At 51.0% G+C, this 22,400-nt stretch overlaps 1 protein-coding gene across 1 annotated transcript; it reads left to right on the top strand.

Annotated features, from left to right (window-relative positions):
• Positions 1-1,682: 1,682 nt before the first annotated feature.
• Positions 1,683-20,505, top strand: NME9 (NME/NM23 family member 9). The gene is made up of 11 exons (XM_056121315.1): positions 1,683-1,768; positions 9,558-9,615; positions 10,063-10,166; positions 11,554-11,625; positions 12,101-12,217; positions 13,781-13,856; positions 15,703-15,785; positions 16,248-16,340; positions 17,589-17,743; positions 19,046-19,158; positions 20,324-20,505. Exons 1-11 carry the CDS (start codon positions 1,736-1,738, stop codon positions 20,386-20,388), a joined length of 969 nt encoding a protein of 322 aa, XP_055977290.1. The 5' UTR covers positions 1,683-1,735; the 3' UTR covers positions 20,389-20,505.
• The last annotated feature ends 1,895 nt before the right edge of the window (positions 20,506-22,400 follow it).

The following is a 22,400-nucleotide window of genomic DNA, read 5'->3' as shown; positions in this document are numbered from 1 at the left end:
TTTGTCAAATTTTAGAAAATGATTGCTCGAGCGGGCCCAGTAACGTCTCCATTGGAGACTTTGTTGTTACTGTGTCTGGCATATCGAATGCTCTCGTCGCTTGCCGGGCTCTCTGAGAGGGGCGGAGGAATCGAACTCGGGTCGGCCATGTTGGCCGCTTGTAAGGCGAACGCCCTACCCGCTGTGCTATCGCTCCAGCCGGGATGATCTATTTTCTTATTATTAAATTTTGTAGTTTGCCTTGCACGCAGCCAACATGGCCAACCCGAGTTCGATTCCTCCGCCCCTCTCGGAGAGCCCGGCAAGCTGCCGAGACTATCTCGCCTGCGCTGCGGAGCCTGGCAAGCTCCCCATGACGTATTCGATATGCCAGACACAGTAACAACAAAGTCTCCAATGGAGACGTTACTGGGCCCGCTCGAGATAAAAATTCATCTATCAGATATTTTTTACAGGTATTTTCCTCCAAATTTATAACTTGTCTTTTTTATTCTTTTAATAGTGTCCTGTGGGGCACACATTTTTATTTTTATAAATTTCAACATAAAGCTTTTTTTTGTGGATCATTGTTTTGGTATTGTGTCTAAAAGCACCTACGAAATCAAAAGTCAACTAGATTTTCTCTGTTTTCTTCTAGACGTTTCATAGTTTTGTATTTATACCTGCGATCCATTATGAGTTAACTTTTGTGCAAGACGTAAGTTCCGTGTCTAGATCCCTTTTTTATGGAGAGGAGAGACTGGCAAATGAACATCCGGTTATTCTAGTACCACTTATATCTGTAACTTTTCTTTGCCACGTTGTCAGCTGTCAGTTGTCCTCACTTATCTAGATAAATTTCTGGATTCTCGATTCTGTTTCCTCCCTTCCTCTCTTCCTTCCATCTCCTAACTTCTATAATTTTGTATTCTTTGTCTTAAAATAATTTGACTTCAGATCTCTCAAAACTTGCAAACACTGCTGCCTGGCATACAGTAAGTAATCAGAGAAAAGCTTTTGCACATTGGTGTTCGCCAGGCAGGAAATTTGCTGGAATCCAAGAATGCACAGAAATACACAGAATCTTCGCAGAATGAACCCGAATCCTCGTACCTTCCTACACTGACAGAGGCTCCAGCCCCTGAGAGCATTTCTTACGGTCGAAATCAGAATTTAAAAGGCTGGACTGCTTGCCCTTGGTGTGGGAATCAGAATCTTCTCAAAAAGAACTGAGCGGCGCTGAGTGGGCGTGACTTACGTGTATTCCTGCTTCTCATTGGCCAGTTGGAAGCTGCGCCGTGTTGCCAAGACGACGGTGTCTGGGTCGCTGCAAACTCGGCAGGAAATTCTCCCCGCGCGCCCTTAGAGTTCTCAGAGACGAGAATTTTTCTGGACTACACTGATACAGTAGGAATAATGGTTCTTTTCGCCCTAATACCTCGGTGGACGTTCTGATGTCTCTTGCGGGGCATCGCCTGGACCTGCTTTTAGGGGAGGGTCTTTGCTCGCTCCTGGGCTGGAAAGGGGTTCGAAGATTTGCAGAAAACCATACCGGTGAACCACATACATGCAGGCTGTCGGGTCCACTTCCCGATGGGGTGTTCATGTTGCAACTGTGCGTTTCTTTGTATCATTTAAGAGGGATGGGGTGCTTGGTTTGCAGGGGGCTAACTGATCCACGCAGAGTTCTATCCCTAGGCTGCTCGCCAGCAAGGTCAGAGTCCGCAGCAAGGAGATTTGTATCATTTGCAGAATCATGGGCAGCAAGAAGAAGGAAACTGCCCTGCAGGTAAGACTTGAGGGACCGCTTCTTTCAGCACTTGTGGGAGCTGCGGCTCTAGGGGGTGGCATGGATGGGGAAGTACAGTGTAAAAGTGATACTGTGTTCGCAGTGGTGTCCTCATTTGAACATCTTGCGCTTCCATCTTTAGGAGAGAAAACCGTAAAGTATGTTAAGTATGATCATTCTTTACTGCACTGAAATATAAATAAACATATACTGAGTATATGGTTTCTTTGTGCTTCTACAATCACAAGATCCAAAAGGATTCAGACTACACATTCACCACTTTATCACTGAAAAATCTCTCTGAGCACATCAAGTTATTTTCTTCTCTTGTTTCCTTGTTTGCTTTAATCAACATTTATCTTTCGTCCCCTTTCTTCTTTTATCTTGCTCCATTTATGTCTTAGGCTCTTGTGTGTGTGTGTGTGTGTGTGTGAGTGTGTGTGTGTGTGTGTGTGTGTGTGTGTTTTAATTTGGGGACCACGCTCGAAGGTGCTCAGGGCTTACTCCAGGCTCTGCACTAAGGAATCACTCCAGGAGGGCTCAGGGAACCAAATAGGGTGTGGGGAATTGAACCCTGATTGGCAGCAGGAAAGGCAAACAAACACCCTGGCCATTGTACTATTATTCCAGCCTTTTGGTCTTAGTTTTAACATTCTCTGTTGTAGGAAGCTTCCTATACCGCTTAAGATGATGTTAACTAAATATGATCTCTATTTGTATTCTATTTTATTATCAACTTTTAAAAAATCTTAATTTTTCAGCGTAGTTGGGGTAACATGGCTATAATAGTGTTAAAGTGTATGGTATAGACACACAAAGTTATTGCAACCCAGCACCCTACACCCGTACTATCCCTGTGTAACCTCTAACCCGATCTTCATTCCATTTTCTTTACGTAAGTGCTGGCTATTTGCACAATTATCTCTCAGATTGAAAGGCCCTGGCTGTCGGGGCATCGGCTTGTCAAAGCGTTAGTATGCATGCTTTGCATACTGAGTTTGGTCTCTGGCACCACATGGTTCCCTGAGCACTACCAGAACCCCAAGCATCAAGTCAGGAGTGATCCCCGAGCACCACTTGTGGTGCCGCCAAAGTCACTGACTTTAGAGATCAATATTTCGTTGTTCATTACTTCTTGTTTTATATCTAATTTCAATTTAGAAATATCAACATCATATTTAATAGTCACAAACTGAAAAATCTTACAAACCCAAGAAAATATGAACCAGTGTAATTCCAACAGAAAATTTTTGCTGTTGAAATCTTGGTGGAGTTTGAGACCAGGTTCTGTGAGTTTGGGCCTGTGACTCACTCTGCCCTGTGAGATCCACTTTCTTACTGTACTCTTCAGTCATTCACTCTTACAACTAATAGGTAGATATGTAATAAAATGTAGGGGGAAAGGAAACAATTTTAACTATCAATTACTCTTTATGATTATGATATGATATGATTATGATATGAGTTTGCATTTTAACAACAGATGTGCCAAATGTTAAGAGCTACAAAACATTACTGAAAAAAGAAAGATTTAATTAATTATAAGAAACATCATGTTCACAGACAAGAAAACTCAATGTTAGTAAAATATCATTTCCCCATCCCATGCAAAATGATCCATAGATTACTGCAATCACAGTTAAAATATCTGCAAGTGCCAGAGATTTAACTCAGCAGTGGAGTACTTGCCTTGGCATGTTTGAGGTCCTGGGTCAATCCATGGCACTGCAAACTAATAATGATAACAATAATAATAATAATAATATCTCAGCAGGGGTTTTGCAGAAACTGACAAACTTATAGGGAACTATCTCAGGAAATTCAACAGAGTTAGAATAATCAAAAAAATCTTAAAAATGTAAATATGGAAACACAATATCTAATTCACTTCACTTACTACCTTGTCTACTGTTGGGTTCCCTCATTTTATTTTTTAGTTCAATTATTATTCTCTTTAGTTCTATGATTTCTTGTCTGGAACTTTCTCATATTTTTTGTAGCTCTCATTTTATTTATCTAACTTTCTCCTCTAATTTTAGTGAACATCATGACAGTTGTTTTGGGTATCACTGTATCACTGTCACTGTCATCCTGTTGTTCATCAATTGCCTCAAGCAGGCACCAGTAACGTCTTCTTCATCCTAGACCTGAGATTTTAGGAAGTGCCACATTTGAGGCTCTTTCAGGGTTAGGAGAATGAGACCCATCATTGTTATTGGTTTTTGGCATATTGAAAACGCCACGGGGAGTTTGCCAGACTCTGCCGTGTGGGCAGGATACTTTTGGTAGCCTGCCAGGTTCTCCGGAGTGAGAACTAGATAATAAGATGTTTTTGGTAGTTTATGTAATTCTGTTGCATTAGGGTACATATGCATCCTTTGCTTTTTCAAATCAGGGGTATATTTCTCCACTCATTTTGTTTGGTCCTCTATTTCTATAAGTCAGGCTAAACAGCTCTCCTTCCCAAAGCTCTGGACTTGCGTTAGAATTGAAGACGCAGGGCATCTGCCTGGATGGAGGCCTTTCCATTGTACAGGCAGAGCGTCTTTATCCGTTAGGATGATTGATAGTGTTCCAGAGCCAAGGCCGGGTTGCATCCAAGAACCTAGCCCAGAGGGCCAAGGGGACAGGAAGCACACAAGTTACAGCAGTGGGAATGTGTCCAAGGCACCAGTTACTCCCTGGGGACAGGAGCTACTGAAGCTTGACTGGTTGCTCCAGGCTGAGACTCGCCCTTGCACTGCGTGCAGCCTCTGCAGCCGGGCCATGGTCTGCAGATCCTACGCGCTTCCCTTCGCTCCCCACCATCACCCCCTAGTCTGGAGGACAGTTTGAAAGCCACCAGAGCCTCTGAAGTGAAGGTGGAGAGGCTCTTGAAATGATTTCAGTTTGTAAAGCCTCCTGAAGCACGAGGGTCACCAGACACCAATACCTAGAGACTCCGAACTGTTCCACTGTCTTACTCCACCTTCTGAGCTTTTATTTATCTAATTTTTTTTAGTGAAACACTGGGCTGGAGCGATAGCACAGCGGTAGGGCGTTAGCCTTGCACGCAGCCAACATGGCTGACCCGAGTTCAATTCCTCCACCCCTCTCAGAGAACCCCGCAAGCTACCAAGAATATCTCGCCCCCAGGGCAGAGCCTGGCAAGCTACCTGTGATGTATTCGTTATGCCAAACACAGTAACAACAAAGTCTCCAATGGAGATGTTACTGGGCCCGCTAGAGCAAATCGATGAACAAGGGAGGACAGACAGATAGTGAAACACTATGAGGTACAGTTGTAGACTTACAAATTTTTGTGCTTGGGTTTCAATTATACAACGTTCAAGTACCCATTCCTCCACCAGTGCCCATTTTCCACCACCACTGATCCCAGTATCCCTCCCACCCCCCATCCCCCTCATCCCCCCTGCCTCTGTGAGAGGGATTTCCCTTTTGTTCTTTCTCTCCTTTTGGGTGATGTGGTTTGCAAAAGAGGCATTGAGTGGAAATCATGTTCGGTCTATAGTCTATGTTCATCGTGAATCTTGCAGTTGGGTCTGTACTGTCTCTATCTCTCGGCTCCTCTGCGCTTCGTCCTGGATGTCTGGTCTCCAGATGCCTCCCACTCTGCAAAGGAGATCTGGGCGCTCCCTCACCCTGCATTCCCAGCTGCTGGGGCACCACACACAGGAGTCAGTCCCCTCCCCGGGGAGACTCGTGCAGTCGATGTCCCTCCCAACATGAGGTCATAGTGCCCAGCCAGCGTTTCGCGTGAGACTGTCCCCTCGGTTAAACTGTCCTCTAAGCTTTCGATCACTTTTGGTCGTGGACTCGTGGATTCTCCAACCCTCGTCCACGCCCGGTCCTTTAACAAAGACAGCGGCTCCGGGGTAGACGCAGGGTTGGGGAGGTGGAGAGGCCAAGTTCTCCAGCATCCAAAACCCTGGTCCCTTCTTCCTCGGCTGGGGACCGCTACCCGCTCCGGGGCGTCGCTGTTGACCTTGCGCGTGAGCGGGGCGGGGCTTGGCCTGGCCACGCCCCTCCTGGTCCCGCCCCGTCCTGGGAGAGCGCTGGGAGAAGGAGCATCAGCGTCCGGCTGCCAGCGTCCTCTTCCTCATCGCTCGCCTCCCTAGACGTCCCCTCCCCACCATCCCGCAGTGCTTAGGCTTCTCCCTTCTTCCTTCCCTCCTTCCCAAAGCTCCCACGGCCGGAAAGGGAAAGTGGGCGAGCGTGCCCGCGCCCAGCCCTGCCTCCCTTCCCTAGGAGGCAGGATCCCGAGCATCGGCGAAGCATCCGGCGAGGCCGGCAACGCCTGGGAGAAAGTCCGGACCTTGTTTGTCAGTGGTTACCCCCTCGAATCCAACCGGGGGTTGGGAGTGGGAGTGGGGGCTCCAGACCGGGCGAGCTGAGGCTGCGCGGCCGAGCTTCCGGTTCTGTCCGTTTTTTGACAGTCGCGCACAGGCAGAGCTATGAAGCAAGCTTTGAGTGGCAGCCCCGGGGATCCCAAAATTCAGCCAGCACTGCGACCAGAGCTTGCTAAGGCAAACATGAAGATGGCCAGGAATTGCCTAGAAGGGACTTTGCCCATCAGTGTAGCTCAGTGCTCGCAACTTCCCCGAAGACCAGAATGTGGGCGTCTGTTCTGTGACCCCTAACTTTCACCTGTCTGTGTCCAAGAAAACCACATGCCCGATTCCTCTCCGGAGGTTAAAGTCCAACTTCACTCTTTTGTCCACCTTCCAGAAAAATTCAACTTATCTCTATCAGAGACTGTCAGCCCACTGCAGACTAGGGGGAAATTACTTGTTAACCACTTTTCTCCTCTTTACCAAAGGCTTTTTTTGAAAAAGTAGTATTTGAGGTATTTAAAAAAAAAAATTGTATCCTCTCTGGAAAGAAAGATGGCGGCCACATGGGAGCCTTGTGGACAGCAGGTATGAGCCGGGAGTGTGGGGGCGACTAAAACCTCATGGGAAGGGGAGCGTTTCGCTCCGCCCTTCACGCCCTACCGAGGCCACCAGTTGCCCCCCACGAGCGGCTCTCCAGCACGGCCACGACTCCAGAACACAGAAACCAATTTCTTAACTATCTGACTTTCAGTAGAAATACTTCCAGGGTCAATAGGTAAAATAGCAGAAATCCAAAACCAACATTTAATTCTTGAACCCAGCTGTAGAAAGCAAATCACTTCACAATGCTTTTTCAGCATGTCTGATTTGGGGGGGGGGGGGTAAACTCTAAATAATAGTGGTGAGTCTTTTATTGAAACAATCTAATCAAAGCGGATAGAGTGTTAACTAGAATTCATCTGCCTCACAGGGACGGGGAGGGGTGGGGGGTGGGGTTTTATTGGGGTTCTTCATGGGAAAAAATAAGTATTGGTAAAGGGAAATGTGTTTGATATTTGCATGACTGAGACATAAACCTGAAAGCTTTGTAACCTTTCCCACAGTGATTCAATAAATAAATAAAAAAAAATTGTAGAGCAAAACAAGAAAAACTTACACAAAACTACAGTAATTATTCCTTGTTACGTTGTCGATTGGCTTTCAACATTGGTACCAAAGCAATATGATAGGAAAATAAATTTTGCCACATTTTTTGCAACAATAACTGCAATCAACCAGCCCTTACTATACAATATAGAGAAAAATCAATTCCAGATGGATCACAGACTTAAAAGTAAGAGCTTAAATTATAGCATGTCTTGAAAGAGAAAAAGAGGATCTTTGTGACTCTGAGGAAAGATTTCTTAGAACACACAAAATACCATAACCTAACATTTGTTAATTAGACTTTAATATTAAAAACTTCTGCTCAACAGAAGACATTGTTAAGGAAATAGACAAACTAGAGTTGGCGAAAATATTTACAATACATATTACAAAGGCTCATTAGATTTTAGAGGAGGTATATATTCACAGACCCTTTACAATCTAATAATAAAAGGCCAACAATCCAGCCAGGGGATGTAGCTCAGTGGGAGAGTGCATGCTTGGTATGTTTGAGGCCTTGGATTTAATTCCTACCAAGTGCATGTGCATCCACACACACAGGCTAACAATCCAACAACAAAAAAAATGGACAGAGGCTAGAGCCATTGTACAGTAGGTAAGGCATTTTCCTTGCATGCAGCTGACCCGGTTTTTGATCTCTGGCACCCCATACTGTTCCCTGAGCAACTGCCAGGTGTGGTTCCTGAGTGCAGAACCAGGAGTAATGCCTGACTTTGCTGGGTGTGGGTCCCCCCAAACAAAAAATGTTTTTAAAAGAAAATGACCAGTTTGTGGGCACTAAGGATGGATATGCACATTAAATAAAGGAGCTCGCTAGACACCATCAATTACCAATAAAATGAAATTAAAGCCCAAAGAAATTTACCACACTATTTCCATTAGTTGGTCACAAGTTAAAAGACTGACATCATCAAATTTTGGTGACACTGTGTAAACTGTAACATTTCCATTTTCCACATTAGACTGTCCCTCACATTAAGAGAAGGGCTGGCCATTGCATATTCAATGAAGCGTGCTCAAGCCCTGAGTTCCAGCAGCATCACTCCTCGTGACTTATTTACCAAGGAAACACAGAAGCAAAAAGGTTCAAGCGTGATCACAGTCGTTATTCATAATAACTCCAAACTGGAAGTAACTTGGGTACCTGTCAAGCCACTGGGATGGAATAGTCACATTGGAATCTGATGAGGAATAAACATGAATATGCCACTGACATCGAACTACACAGACAAGTCCTGAGAAGGAAGCCAGCACAGAATAAAGAGGGCACTGTAGCACTGTCCTCCTGTTGTTCATCGATTTGCTTGAACGGGCCCAGTAACGTCTCCATTATGAGACTTCTTGTTACTGTGTTTGGCATACCAAATACGTCACGGGGAGCTTGCCAGGCTTTGCCAAGCTACTCTTGGTAGCTTGCCGGGCTCTCCGAGAGAGGTGGAGGAATTGAACTCAGGTTGGCCATGTCGGCCACATGCAAGGCAACGCCCTACTACTGTGCTATCGCTCCAGCCTCTAATGAGAACATGTGATGTTTTAGATCAGACAGAATGAATATGTGTGACAGAAAGCAGATAAGGGTTTTACCTCTGGCAAGAAGCAGGAAGTAGCTGAAAAGAGATACAAGGGATTTTCTGGGGTGGCAGTACATTCTGTCCTGTGGAATGTGTTACAGCAGTGGCACGGTAAAGACTGTATTCATGCACCTGTCCAACCCTATTGAACATAAAGAAGTTTAGTTTATTCAGAACTTTAATTTTAACAAATAACTTTCAACAAAGTATTGGTAATAGCAAAACATTATGTTGAGTGAAAATACAAATTGCAAAAGAACATTGAAGCATGATAATACTTGGGCACATTTTATAGGACACAAAATGATGCTCTAAGTTGTTTTTTGATAAGCAACAATTGCTTGTTAAAATGTTTGGGATTTTAGGGTGATTTCTTCTGGAAATGAAGAAAGGAAGAGAAAGAAAGACAGATCAGGGGCTGGGGTGTAACTTAGCAGTCAGGCACTTTCCAGCCCCACCCCCCCTCCCCACAGTGTGAGATCTTGAATTCTTTCTCTGGCACCAAAGGAGGTAGGGAAGAAGATGGGGAAGGGGGAAGGTGTGAGCTTAGTCATTCCGGAGAGAGAGGGAGCAGTGAGGAAGGGACAGAGAGATCTGAGCTGTATCTGTAGCCATTTCGGCATCAGATGGAGTAGAGAAAGAGCTAGAAAGACTTGGAGCAAAGACATCAAACTGCTCCTTATCTGTATCCTTGGTAACACTGATTCATTCTTTTAGGTCAACATCAGCACCCAGGAACTGTGGGAAGAGATGCTCGGTTCCAGAGGACTAACTGGTAATTCATGTTAATTAATGTTGACATCCACTATTTTATTTAAAATTTTTTATTGGTTTATTTTTTTGGTTTTGGGGCCACACCCAGTGTTCAGAGAGTACTCCTGGCTCTGACTTAGGAATCACTCCTGGTGGTAAGCGAAGGGGGCCATATGGGGTGCCAGTGATCAAGACAGCATTGGCTATGTGCAAGGCAAGTACCTTACTCACTGACTGATCTCTCCAGTTCCAAGATCCCTCCTTTGTGCCTTACTAAATGTTGCACAGAACCACAAAGAGAAGGGCGACTGCGGGCCCCAGATCCTTTCACCTGAGCTTCATCAGCACCTGGCCAGGCCCTGCTGGGCTCAGAAGTGCCTTTCATGCTCCATTTCCTGCCCAGAAGCACCTGGTGCCTGGTAGGCTGGGATTGGGTACCCACCCAGTGCCTCTTCTTCTGTCCATGCAGTGGTTGATGTCTACCAAGGCTGGTGTGGCCCCTGCAAGCCTGTCGTGAGCCTGTTCCAGAAGCTGAGGCTTGAGCTGGGCATGGACCTCCTGCATTTTGCACTAGTAAGAACCTCCCACAGCATGGTGGAGGTGTTAAACCCGGGCGGGGCCAGGGCTGGGGGCTGCCTTGAAGATTGGGGAAGGCTGGGAGTTGGTTGGACACTTTTTCATATTTCTCGAGAGATGCAGACTGACATTCACCCCCTACCCCCCATGCCAAGAGCTTCTCTCTGGAGTCCCCTAGTAGGCCTCTTGCCCAGGGGGCCAGGATTTCCAGGTCTCTGCTCCATAGAGGGGAAGCCTGCTGTTTGTATGGGTTAGGATAGGGAACGAGTGTCAGTTCCAGGCACGTGTTCGAGAACTGCATGCTGCCGCCTGGATGTGAGATTCCCAGGCCAAGAACATGGGAGAAAGTTCCAGAAGCTTCTCTCTCATGCAGTCTGGCCTCCAAGGCTACACTTCCTCCTTGGAGTAGCCCAGGGGTGTCCTGGTGCCTAGCTGCAGACAAGAAAGGACACCCTGGAGGGTGTTTCAGGCTGTCGCGGTGGTGCTGCGTCCCCCGTGCCCGAGCAGCCTCTGGCCGGGAGCAGGGAAACAGTCTCCTCATTCTGTTCTTCCAACTCTGTTTCTCAGCCGGGCCCCCAGCATGCTCCAAGCAAAAATCCCATCAATGGGACCCAGGGATGAGACTAGGGGGTGAAGTGTTAGGCCAGAGGCCAGAGGCAGGAATGAGGTTGGAAGCAGGCCCAGAAGAAAGAAGCCGAGACCGGCTGCTGGGAAGACCTGGGCAACTACTTTGTTCCCAGATAAAGTTGAGATTCCGAGGAGAGAATGAGGAGGGTGGGGGTGTAGGGGAGGGTGGGGGATAGGCGTGGTACGCGGGCTGGGGGGAGCTGGGTACGTGTATGATTGTGGGGAATGTGAAGGAGGGTGCATGTGGACGGTGTGTGTGAGCGTGTGTGTAGTATTGAGGGGTGTTGTTGTGAGAGTATGGGTAATAAGTGGTTTGTATGTGTGGTGTGTATCTAGTGGGTGGTGTGGGGTGTGAGTGGGTGGTGGTAGATGGTGTTTGTGTGGTGTGTGAATGTGAGGTAGGTGATGTGGGAATGTGTGTGTGTGAGTCTGGTGGTAGGTGGTGTGTCGGTGGCATGTGTGTGGTGTGACCTTTATGTTCTGTGTGTGGTAGATGGTGTGGGATATGTGGTAGGAGAGGTGGGAGTGGGTGTGGGACTGTGATACAGATGGTGCGGGTGTGTGTGTACATGTGGTAGGTGGTATGTGTTGGATGAGTAGGTGAGGTGTGGTAGGTGGTGTGTGTGTGTGTGTGAGTGTGAGGGTGTGATTGTGTGGTATGTGGGGTGTGTGTGCGGTGTGTGGAGGTGAGGCTGTGAACTGTTCCTGTGATCCTGAGCCTCTCCCCAGAGCCCCACCTATGGGCTTGTTTCCTCAGGCTGAGGCTGACTGTCTTGATGTCCTTGAGAGGTACCGAGGGAGGTGTGAGCCCACCTTTCTGTTTTACGCGGTAAGCCCGTCTTCAGAGAGGCGTGTCACTGCCTTTAGTTCTCACTGGGTCCCCCAGAGGCCTCCCTGACCCTCAAATAGCTGCCAGGTTCTCGGGGGCGATGCCCTTCATTTGGGGTGATTCTTCCCTGCCTGAACGGGCAGTGGTGGGTAGGGGCGCTCCCTCCTGCGGGATGCATCTGGGTCTCATCATTTTGGGTGACCCTTCTCCACTGTGCAGTTGTCCTGGCATCTGGGACTTTCTCTGACAGAGGCGGGGAAGGGCCTACAAACTGGGCTTCTGTTGCTGGCTGCCATGGTGCTCAGAGTGGTCCTTGGGAATGAACCCCCAGAAGCCACCCTCCCAGGAGACTGTCCTGTGCTGACCGGGGGCCGAGGGAAGCTCTGGCACGGGTGGGCCAGACCCCTGAGTCCGCTGGGAAGCAAAGCACCAGAGACTTCTGCCCCATGTCCGTGTCTGACTCACTGCACTCTAGGGGGGCGAGCTTGTGGCTGTGGTGAGGGGAGCCAATGCCCCCCTCCTGGAGAAAACCATCCTGGACCAGCTGGAGGCCGAGAAGAAGGTGCTGGCTGAAGGCGGGGAGCGGCGAGCGGTGAGACGGGCCAGAGGAGGTGGGGTCCCCCCAGAAAGGCCCCGTCAGCGCTCGAGTCCTGATCGTTCGAGGCCTGGAGCTGCCCCTGCAAAATTTCATAATGCCCCACCCCTGCGGGCCCCAAGCCCCTGGGGGCGTGTTTCTGAAACCTTCTTAGAGGAAGTCGCCTTGGTCCTGACCCTTGCCCCCTTGGAAGCGTTTTCTCCCCCACTCAAGCCTTAGCCAGACTTTCTGGGCCCCGAGCACAAACTCAGCAGGGACAACCGATCACACTTCACAGGGTGGGTGACACGCTCGGTGACCAGCTCTCCTCATGCTCCGGAAGGTTTTTTTGGGGGGGACAGTACCAGAGGTCTCCCTCCTTTCCAGTGGAAGTTGAGCTCCGTGCATTGGGGCACTTTCCTACAGAACTGGCCACCTTTGACAGGGGCATGGCCTGGGCAAGGTGACATCTATGGGTCGGCACCTGCCAGTGAGGCTCACTCTGCAGCCCTCTGTTCACCTGTTTGCCCTCAACCCAGAGGACAATGGGTGGTGTTTGGGGGTCATCAGGGCTACTCCCCTCGCTTTGGCCATGCTCTGGTCCCACTCTCTTTCCAAGGCGCTCCAGGGGAAAACACCTTTGCCCCTCCCCGACCCTCCCTGGCTTCCAGCCTTTCCTTCTCCATCCCTCTTCCCTTTGCCTTTCTGGAAAGCAGGCAGAATTGCACCATGAGATCAGCCTGGTTTCCCTACCCACATAATGGTTCCATCCTGATCATCTATTTTTTTTTAAATGTAGGAGTACTGCTATTTATTCAGCCATTGATTAAGCTGACTGAATTGGGCATTAACTCCACATTACAACTTTGATTCAGAATGTTAATTTTATTTTATTATTATTTTACTGTTATTATTTTAATCACTGTGAGATACAGTTACAAAGCTTTCCTGTTTGAGTTTCAGTTATACAATGATCGATCACCCAACCCTCCACCAGTGCACATCTTTCACCACTAAGAACCCCAGTATGTCCCCCATCCCACATCTCCCCCTGCCTCTATGTAAGACAATCTCCTCCATACTCTCTTTTTTTATTGTTTGTTATGAATAGCATAAGATGTCATGCGGCCGCAAGAGCAGCCATATGCTTCTGGAACTCCAAAATTCCAGATAATTAGGGTCTGGAGAAATCTCTGCAGTGGATTTCTGTTCTGGAGCTGCTCTGTTCAGAGATTCTTCTCAGCCAGATCATCTTAAAATGGTCCCATCCTGGGTTTGGAGAGACAGCACAGTGGGGAGGTTTGCCTGGCACATGGCCAACTCAGGTTTAATCTCCGGCATCTCCTATGTTTCTCCAAGCACCACCAGGAGTAATTCCTGAGCCCAGAAGCAGGAATAAGCCCTGAACACTGCCAGCTGTGATCCTAAAATCCAAACAAACCAAAACCCTGTCTCGTGCAGCACCCACACCACCCTGCCCCTTCCTCTATTAGGATTTGGCCTCTATTTATTTTTATGGGGTTTTGCAGGTCTTCGTGGTAATTTAAAGTAGTAATTACTGTCTGTTACAATTTGCTCCAGATTAAAGATGAAGTGCTCTGTGGGGCTGGGGGACGTTCTTCCCATGAGCAGGACGATGGTGACCATGAGGATGTAGGTGAGTGATGCGGGAGCAGCATGCAGGAGAAGGCTAAGAAACACATGAGATCCCATCACTAAGTTTTGTGGGGGAACCTGGGGGGGCCCTCCTGAGGATTTTCAGCTAACCAGGCCGATGTTTCAAGGTAACGGTCCGAGACTGTGACTGCTCGGGCCTGTGGTTCTGGGAAGTGCCCGGGACTCCAGCGGCAGTGCTCAGGAGACTGTATGTTGCTGGGATGGAGCCTGGGCCGACATGCTGGGCATGTACCTTAACCCCCATGATATCCCACACGGCCCTTTTATTTTTGTGTTTGAGCCATATCCCACAGTTCTCAGGAATCTATTTCTGGCTCCTATGCTCAGGGATCACTCCTGGTGGTGTTTGTGGGACCACATGGAGTGCTGAGGATCAAAACAGAGTCAGCCGTGTGCAAGGCAAGGGCCTTAATCCCTATACTAATTCTCTGACCCAAGATGTGCTTTAAAAACATACTCCAGGGGCCGGAGTGATAACACAGCAGGTAGGGTATTTGCCTTGCACACGGTGGACCCGGGTTCGATCCCTGGCATCCCATATGGTCCCCCAAGCACCACCAGGAGTAATTCCTGAGTGCAAAGCCAGGAGTAACACCTGAGCATTGCTGGGTGTGACCCAAAAAGAAAAAAAAATCATACTCCAGGGGCTGGAGCGATAGCATAGCAAGTAGGGTGTTTGCCTTGCATGCAGTCAACCCAGCATATGATCCCCTGAGAACCATCAGGAATTACTCCTGAGTGCACGAGCCAGTAGTAACCCCTGTGCCAAAAGCAAAAACAAAAAACAAGAACAAAAAAACATACTCCAGAACATATTGAGCAACCTGGAGTTAGTGACAGTCCACTGGATGCTCTGTCCATGCCTGACCGCAAGCCTACAGTGTGCAATGACCCATCTGCCCTTGAAGAGCATCTTCAGCCCCACTCACAGTTCTAGCCACTCGTAGATGCCTGGTGTCTGGGTCACACATGAGTGAACACCATGTGCATTCCCAAAGGCAAACCATGGCTCAGTGGCGAGGGAGACAGCAGGACACCCGGGTTCCACCCCTGGCACTGTAGGGTGTCCCAACACTGGCAGAAGCAACCTCTGAGCACAGAGCTGGGAGTAGCCTCCAGCGGCTCAAAAACTAAACCAAAAACCACAAATGGAGCGTGATGATTTGCCATATGAAGCGAGAATACTGCAGGGTCCTGACTTCACCAAGCCAAGAACTCAGACTTCTTTCATTCCAAAGGACCAGAAAGCTGCCCTGGACCCGTCCCCAACCCCAAGGATCAGCTGAGCAGCCTGGGCCTGAGGCTTCCCAGCCACTCCTGGGGAACAGGACACTTGGGGTGTGTGTGTTTGTATATGTGTGTATGCACACGTGTGCATGTATGTGTATGTGCATATGTGTGTGTGCATGTGCATGTGTGTATGTGCGCATGTGTGTATGTGCATATGTGTGTTCGCATGTGTGTATGTGCATGTGTGTGTGTGTCCCCTGAGATGTGTGTTCTCATGGGCAGCTGTGGGGTTCTGGAACTGAATGTGGGGGGCACGAGGTAGGGTGTGAGTTATTCAGCAACAGTTTGAATTTCTCAGCATTCCATGACCAAGACTGACGTAAGAACTTTACTACTGGGTGCTCACTGTGTGGTCTGTTCAGGTTCTTTTTGGCCATAAACGGGTCATGAGCGGGAAAAGGTTAAGAGCCCTGACCTGGAGCCAGAAGAGGGTGGGGGTGGGGTGGGCTGGGGAGCTCTGAGGGCCTAGGAGCCTGTGCAGAGGCTGGTGGGGTGGGGGTGGGGGTGTCATCTCGGCACCTCCTGGCTCCCTGCAGCTTCCTCAGGGAAGTCATACACCGTGGCCATCATCAAGCCCGAGGCAGTGGCTCACGGCAAGGCGGAGGAGATCATCATGAAGGTAAGAGCCTCATCCCAGCCACTGCAGGTCCCAACTCCTCGTGCCATCGCTGGCGCTGAACTAGGGGGGTCGGGGAGCACTCTGCTCTAAGATTTTGGCACCCCGGGGGTGGAGAATGTTTTGTTCTTGTTTTGGGAACCACACCCAGCAGTTCTCAGGGCTTATTCCTGGCTCTGCCCTGAGGGATCACTCCCAGTGGGGCTCAGGGGGCCTTATGGGATGCCAGGGATTGAACCGGGGTCAGCCATGTGCAAGGCAAGTGCTGTAGCCACTGGACTATTGCTCCAGCCCCCATGGAAAGAGAATGCTGAGGCTTCACTGTTGTGCTTGGACTCAGTAAAGAGTTGACTTAGGGTCCTGACAGTTGCCATGGGGATGAGAGTCTGAGGTCTTCAGTGGCTACATTCCCTGTGGCCTCAGGCTGGCTTTGCCCTCCGCATCGTGTATACTTGTCATCTCCAGATCCAGGAGGCCGGCTTCGACATCGTCACACATGAGGAGAGAACCATGACGGAGGAGGAAGCGCGGCTTTTCTACCAACACCGAGCTGGCGAGGTTGGGCCTCTGTGTTCCGGGGCTGGCAACTGCCCCATCCTTCCCAGAGCCTTACAGTCTGGACAGGCTGGTTCCTAAAGGGGAGGGACAGTCTGAGACGTGCCAGCCCTGATTTGCTTTCGGAATCACCACAGCTGTTAGCAGTTCGAGGCCCCTTCATTGTGAGGAAGTTTTAACTTGGGCTTCTGCAAGGAATAAGGAATTGGTTGGAAGGAACCTCCCGAACTCCCAGAACTGAAGGAAGAGGACAAGGAGGTCTTGGGGAAAAGGATCTCAGGAGCAAAACGACATAGTTGGGGTTGGCAGTGGGACCGGCAACTGTGCCTCTGGTGTCCAGCAACAGCCTGGCTGTCAACCAGCCTAGGACAAGTGACGTGGGAAGAGGTGTCCCATAGGAAAATAAGAGTGCAGTTACAGGGATGCAGGAGGAAGGGCTGTAAGGCACTGAACAGGCCCCAGCCAATGTCACCTCTCCCATGCCTCCAGCATCTCTGACCTCACACAGTCTCTTTATTATTATTATTTTTAATTTTTATTAGTGAGACACCATGAGGTACAGTTGTAGACTTACACATTTTTGTGCTTGGGTTTCAATTATACAATGATCAAATACCCATCCCTCCACCAGTGCCCATTTCCCACCACCACAGATCCCTGTATCCCTCCCACCCCCCATTCCCCCCATCTCACCCTTTTGTTCTCTCTCTCCTTTTGAGTGTTGTTGTGATTTGCAAAAGAGGCAATGAGTGGCAATCATGTTTGGTCTATAGTCTACTTTCAGCATGCTTCTCCCATCCTGGGAGGATCCTCCCAATACCCTTTATTTGGTGCTCCCTTCTCTATCTGAGCTCCCTTTTCCCCTAGCATGTGTAACTGGCCTCCAAGCCATGGAGCAAAATTCCTGGTACTAATCTCGGCCATTCTTGGGTGTTAGTTTAGGTGCCTTTATTATTTAAAAAAAATTTTTTTTGAGGTGGGGGGCACACCTGGTGGTGCTCAGGACTTACTCCTGGCTCTGCACTCAGGGATCATTCCCGGAGTGCTCAGGGGACCATCTGCAGTATCAAAAATGGACCCTGAGTCAGCTGCATGCAAGGCAAGCACGCTCCCCGCTGTGCTCTCACTCCAGCCTGAGCCAGGCACCCAGGCCTGCCTCTCTTCTCTGTCTTTCACTTGCACCCGGGTCTCTGGGGGCAGCTGACCCTCACCCCTGCCCTCCTCTGGCGTTGTCTTCCCTTCCCGTGCCAGGAGGCCTTTGAGAAGCTGGTGCGTCATATGTCCGCTGGACGCAGTCACCTCCTGATCCTCACCAGCACCAAGGGCTCCGAGGACGTGGTCAGCGCCTGGCAGACCCTCATGGGGCCCTGTGACCCCAACGTGGCCAGGAGGGAGCAGCCAGACAGGTGACCCTGCCTCCTTTCATCATCTTAAAACTCACATCCAGGGTTGCGGTGAGCCCTGGAGGGTCTCCCTCTCTTTGTTATGTATTTGAGAAACTGACCCCCTCCAGCCCCTGGCTGAGTGCCTCCCACTGCCCTCTCCCCTCCTCCGCCTGATCCAGGCTGTCCCCCAAAACATTCTGCCCAATCCAGTCTTCTCTGCATCGAGAGACTCCCCTGGCTCCTGCGAGACTCACCCCGGAAACAGATCCAGATCCCAGAAGAGATGTGGCCTCCAGCCCCCCAGCCCCTTCCCGACAGCCCCTCAGGCCGCTGGCCTGTCTCTGCACACCACAGGCACAAGATGGTCTGCTCCTGGGCTCTGGGTACCCGTCCTGGCACTTCCAAGGCAAGCCCGACTGGCCCTTGAAGCTGAGGGGCCCAGCAGACAGATGAACCAGGGCCTTGGCTAGCAGCTGCTCTTACTTTACCTGAGGTCGTACCCTGGAATGGGATAGGGCTGGGAGCACCCACGTGACACCCGAGCTAGCAGGGGCAGTGTGTGTGGGGGGGTGTCACTGCACAGGGCAGCAACTCCATCCTGAGGGTCAGCCTACATGGTGACGCGGGGAGAGTTCTGCCGTGAACATCCGGGATGAGCAGAAACTGCAGCCTCCCTCTTTTTGGTCACATCCGGAGGTGCTTGGGTTTCTTGCTGCAATGCTTGGGGACTGCATGGTGCCAGGGATTAGACCTGGGATTTTTTTGGGTTCATCTCTTTTGTTTTGTTTTGGGACCACATCTGGCTGTGCTCGGAGCTTACTCCTGGCACTGTGCTCAGGGAATCAAATGCAGTGCCAGGCACTGAACCAGGGTTGGCTACATGAAGGGCGAGCAAGCGCTCTGCCCGCTGTACCATCTCCTAGCCCCTAGGGCTCTGGTGTTACTTCCCTAGCCAAGAATTCCTCTTCTTCCTGTATGTAGCTGGGCCATACTTCAACCCCTCAGTGCCTCAACTTCCACATCTGAAAAGTGGGAACTCTGCCAAGACCCGCCCTGGGCTTTGAGAGCGCAGTGCCTGGCACCCAGCAAACCCGAGCAGCGTGGTGGGGGGCAGGGCTATGCCACTGTGAGGTCCCCAAGTGCCAAGGAGGGAATGGACAGTGACACAGCTGTCCCTGCTCAGAGTTGGTGCCCATCTGCCTTGGCCGCCTTGCCGGCTGCTGTGAGAAAAGGGGCTGGTGGGTAGCAGGACCCCCGGGGCCGGCCAGCAGCGCATCGCCCTTCACTGACGCTGCCGTTCCCGCCCTTATGCCCCACTCCCAGCCTGCGGGCCCAGTATGGCACCGAGCTGCCCTTCAATGCCGTCCACGGGAGCCAGGATGGTGAGGCTGCCCGCCGGGAGCTGGGCCTGCTCTTCCCTGGACGCCGGGAGTCGGGTGAGTGGGCCCAGTGGACAGTCTTCGGAAACCGGAGCAGTGTTTGTGGTGTGTGTGTGTGTGTGTGTGTATACGTGTACACAAACCTTCAGCGTATCAGCCACCACCTTAGCGGCAGTCCCAGCTGGTTCTTTCCTAGTGTTGCCTTTCTTGCAGACGGCTTGTTGCGTTCTAACTCTGGGGTCATGTTCCCAGAGGCTTAGGGGACATTAAAGCTTCTGCTTCTGATTTCGAACCCCACTGCTCCCTCCTTCAGACCTTGGCTGGGCCCCTCTCCCCCAGCTTCAGCTCCCCGTAAGAGGTCCGGCTCATCAGTATCGTATGGGAAGGGGGGAGAGGAGGCCTCCTTGAGGGCGTCTACGCCTCCCCCTCTACCTCGGGATAGTGAAAACCACACCTGGGCACCATGTGTTCTGCCTGGTGACGTAGCGGGATAGTGAAAACCACACCTGGGCACCATGTGTTCTGCCTGGTGACGCAGTCTGGCCTGTTCCGAGGCCTTCTCAGCTGTCAGGAGTGGGTGCTCAGCTGACCCAGGGCTGTCCACCGAGGGGTAGAGGTCAAGGCTCTAAGACATGGGTTTGAACTGTGGCTCCACTGTTTATCAGCTCCATAGGTCTGGGGAAAGTTGCCTTTTTTTTTTTTTTGAAAGGGGTGCAAACTGTATCTGTGAAAAAGGAGTTGCTGATCCCTAATAAGGGGCTGAGGTAAAGATGGAAGGCAGTAAGGCTGAGAGCCCACCCAGACACACACACACACACACACACACACACACACACACACACACCCCCGCTGTCTCTCATTGACCCCTGACACACACACACACACACACATGCATCCGCTGTCTCTCACACACACACACACACACACGCATCCGCTGTCTCTCACTGACCCCTCACACACACACACACACACACACACACACGCATCCGCTGTCTCTCACTGACCCCCGACACACACACACACATCCGCTGTCTCTCACTGACCCCCGACACACACACACACACACACACACACACACACACAGCCGCTGTCTCTTACTGACCCCCAACACACACACACTGTCTCTCATTGACCTTTCCTCTACTCTATGGGCTCCCTATGGGATAGCAGACTGGGACAGGGCCGTGCCTCTGAGTCGCACAGAGAATCTGTCACCCCACAGGCCACACGGCCAAAGGAGCAGTGGCATCCCAGGAAGCGCCTGGCTGCCCTGAAGACAAGGCCTAAGAGTGGGAGCCAGGGTGAGGCTGCACGCATGGAAAATTCTAGAACTCAAACTTCAGCACCTTTTGGAGTTAGCTGTCTTCCACAGACCACGAACATCACTGTAGAGACTTGCCTTATTAAATAATATATGGAATATCAACTTTTCTGTGTATGTTTCTGGGATTTTACCATCAGCACAGGCGTCCTGAACCCTGAGATGGGCCTTCACTTCAGGGGACTGTGACCACAACAAATGCACCTTAGGAACAAAACCATCTTTAGAGCTTATATTGGTGTGAACTTAAACCCAGGCCCGTGAGACTGGCTGTGGTGGGTCCAGGCAGGCTAGCCAGGGACGGGGCTGCCTGTTCCTCTCACATGCTCCCCTCTCGAAGTATGGGGACAGGCCTGTACTGAGACAGCATCGCCCCAGGGGTCCAGTGAGCCTCACTCATCTCAATTACCTGCATTGTCGAGATTCAGACTGAGCCTAATCAAAAGACTGCAGGCTCCACACTCAGTGCCCCAGGGGTGCCCTGAGGGATGCAGGAGGCCTCAGGGAGAACTGTTAGGACCTTCCCTCTGAGTGGCTTTTCCCTCCAGCCCCTGACAAGACCAGGTGTCTTCACCCGTGAGACACTTGCATGGGACACGCCAGACTGTGGGCAACTGGGGGCCGAGGCCTGTGACCGTGGTGGGAGGTTTCCCGGGACCTGCCCCTACCCACTGAGCTTACCAGCACCTGCTATGGTGCCTGGGGTGGTGGTGGTGGGGAGGGGGCTGAGGGGCTCCATGGAGGCGTCACGGACACAATCTGCCCAGAAAATGACCCCAGGGCTCCGGATCTCAGGTATGGTCCCTCTGGGACCTCTGGGACCACACTCTTCCCTTTTTGAGGGCTCCAAATAGAAATTTTCTGGCATGTGCCCACCTCGGGCTGCCCAGTGCCTGGAGCCCTTCACAGGGCCCACGAGGCTGAGTGGGTGATGCAGGGGTGGACCTAGAGGCCTGGGTGACCAGGGAGAAAGGAGGAAGTGGCTAGAGGGTGTCCGCAGGGCTCTGTTCTCCTGGGACGGCACTGGGGACGGGAGGCCGGGGGTGGGAAGGGCACCAGAACCAGGTCGAGAGCAGACGGTGACACACTTGTCCTCCAGAACCCGGGTGGGTGTCTCTGCTTGGCCTCAAAAGGTTCACGACAGGACTGAGGCTGGGACAGGGGAGAGGGGGATGCTGAGAGGCGCCCATGTGACAGCCGCCCTCGGCACAGAGTAGGCTGGCCCTACCCCTCGATGCCAGGAGAGGGGCTCCTTCCTCGGGCTGTCCCTGGCCTGTCCCCTCGGAGCATGCAGACAGGGAGGAAGGGCGGCCTGGCGGGGCTTGGGGGCGTCCCTCGGTCGGGGAGTGCGCTCACCCAAGCTTCCCTTGTGCTGGGGCCCAAAAGAGCCAGGGCACAGGGTGTGGGGGAGGCCTCCCCTCCCCTCGCCCCAGTCTCTGGGCAGAAGTACCTGGGACTTCTCCTGGGGGAGGGGCGCTCTAGGGCAGGATGGGAGAGACAGGAGAGGGTGGCTGAACTCAGTGGGGAGGAGGGTTGCACAGCACATGAGGACCTGCCAGCTGGGCTAAGGGGCTTCAGGGTTCCCCTGCTGCTGCAGACCCCCTGACCCCCCTCGAAAGGCAAAGTCCCTTCCATGCGTGAGTCACCATGCAGCACAGGTGTGAAAGGGCAGATGCATCACCCATCACGTTTCTCAACATCGGGAACACAGACTCCTTTGGTAAAAGTTGCCACGTTTTTTTCTTGGCTTTTATTAGCATGTGTTAAAATCATATTATCCAAACACTACCAGGAGAACATGAACTGTTCTGCATAAAGTGCTTAAGGGGGAAAAAATGCAACTTAGGAAATCGGACATTCTTGGCTAGTTCATAAATTTGGGGTTACAATCAGGGCACAAGAGGAGAAACAGAATGCAAGAGTAGAGGGAGCGAGAAGCTTGGTTAGAAGTTGGTGAAACAGAGACCCCGTCCCCGCC

This window comes from Sorex fumeus, unplaced genomic scaffold, assembly GCF_029834395.1.
Source record: "Sorex fumeus unplaced genomic scaffold, SorFum_2.1 ptg000044l, whole genome shotgun sequence".
Taxonomy (NCBI): Eukaryota; Metazoa; Chordata; class Mammalia; order Eulipotyphla; family Soricidae; genus Sorex; species Sorex fumeus.
This window is presented reverse-complemented; position numbering and strand designations above follow the sequence as displayed.

Excerpts from the sequence above, each read along its gene's own strand:
- NME9 (XM_056121315.1), top strand. The coding sequence starts at position 1,736 with ATGGGCAGCAAGAAGAAGGAAACTGCCCTGCAG. Across the intron at positions 1,769-9,557 it reads AGAAGGAAACTGCCCTGCAG|GTCAACATCAGCACCCAGGA; the intron begins GTAAGACTTGAG and ends TCATTCTTTTAG. Across the intron at positions 9,616-10,062 it reads CGGTTCCAGAGGACTAACTG|TGGTTGATGTCTACCAAGGC; the intron begins GTAATTCATGTT and ends CTGTCCATGCAG.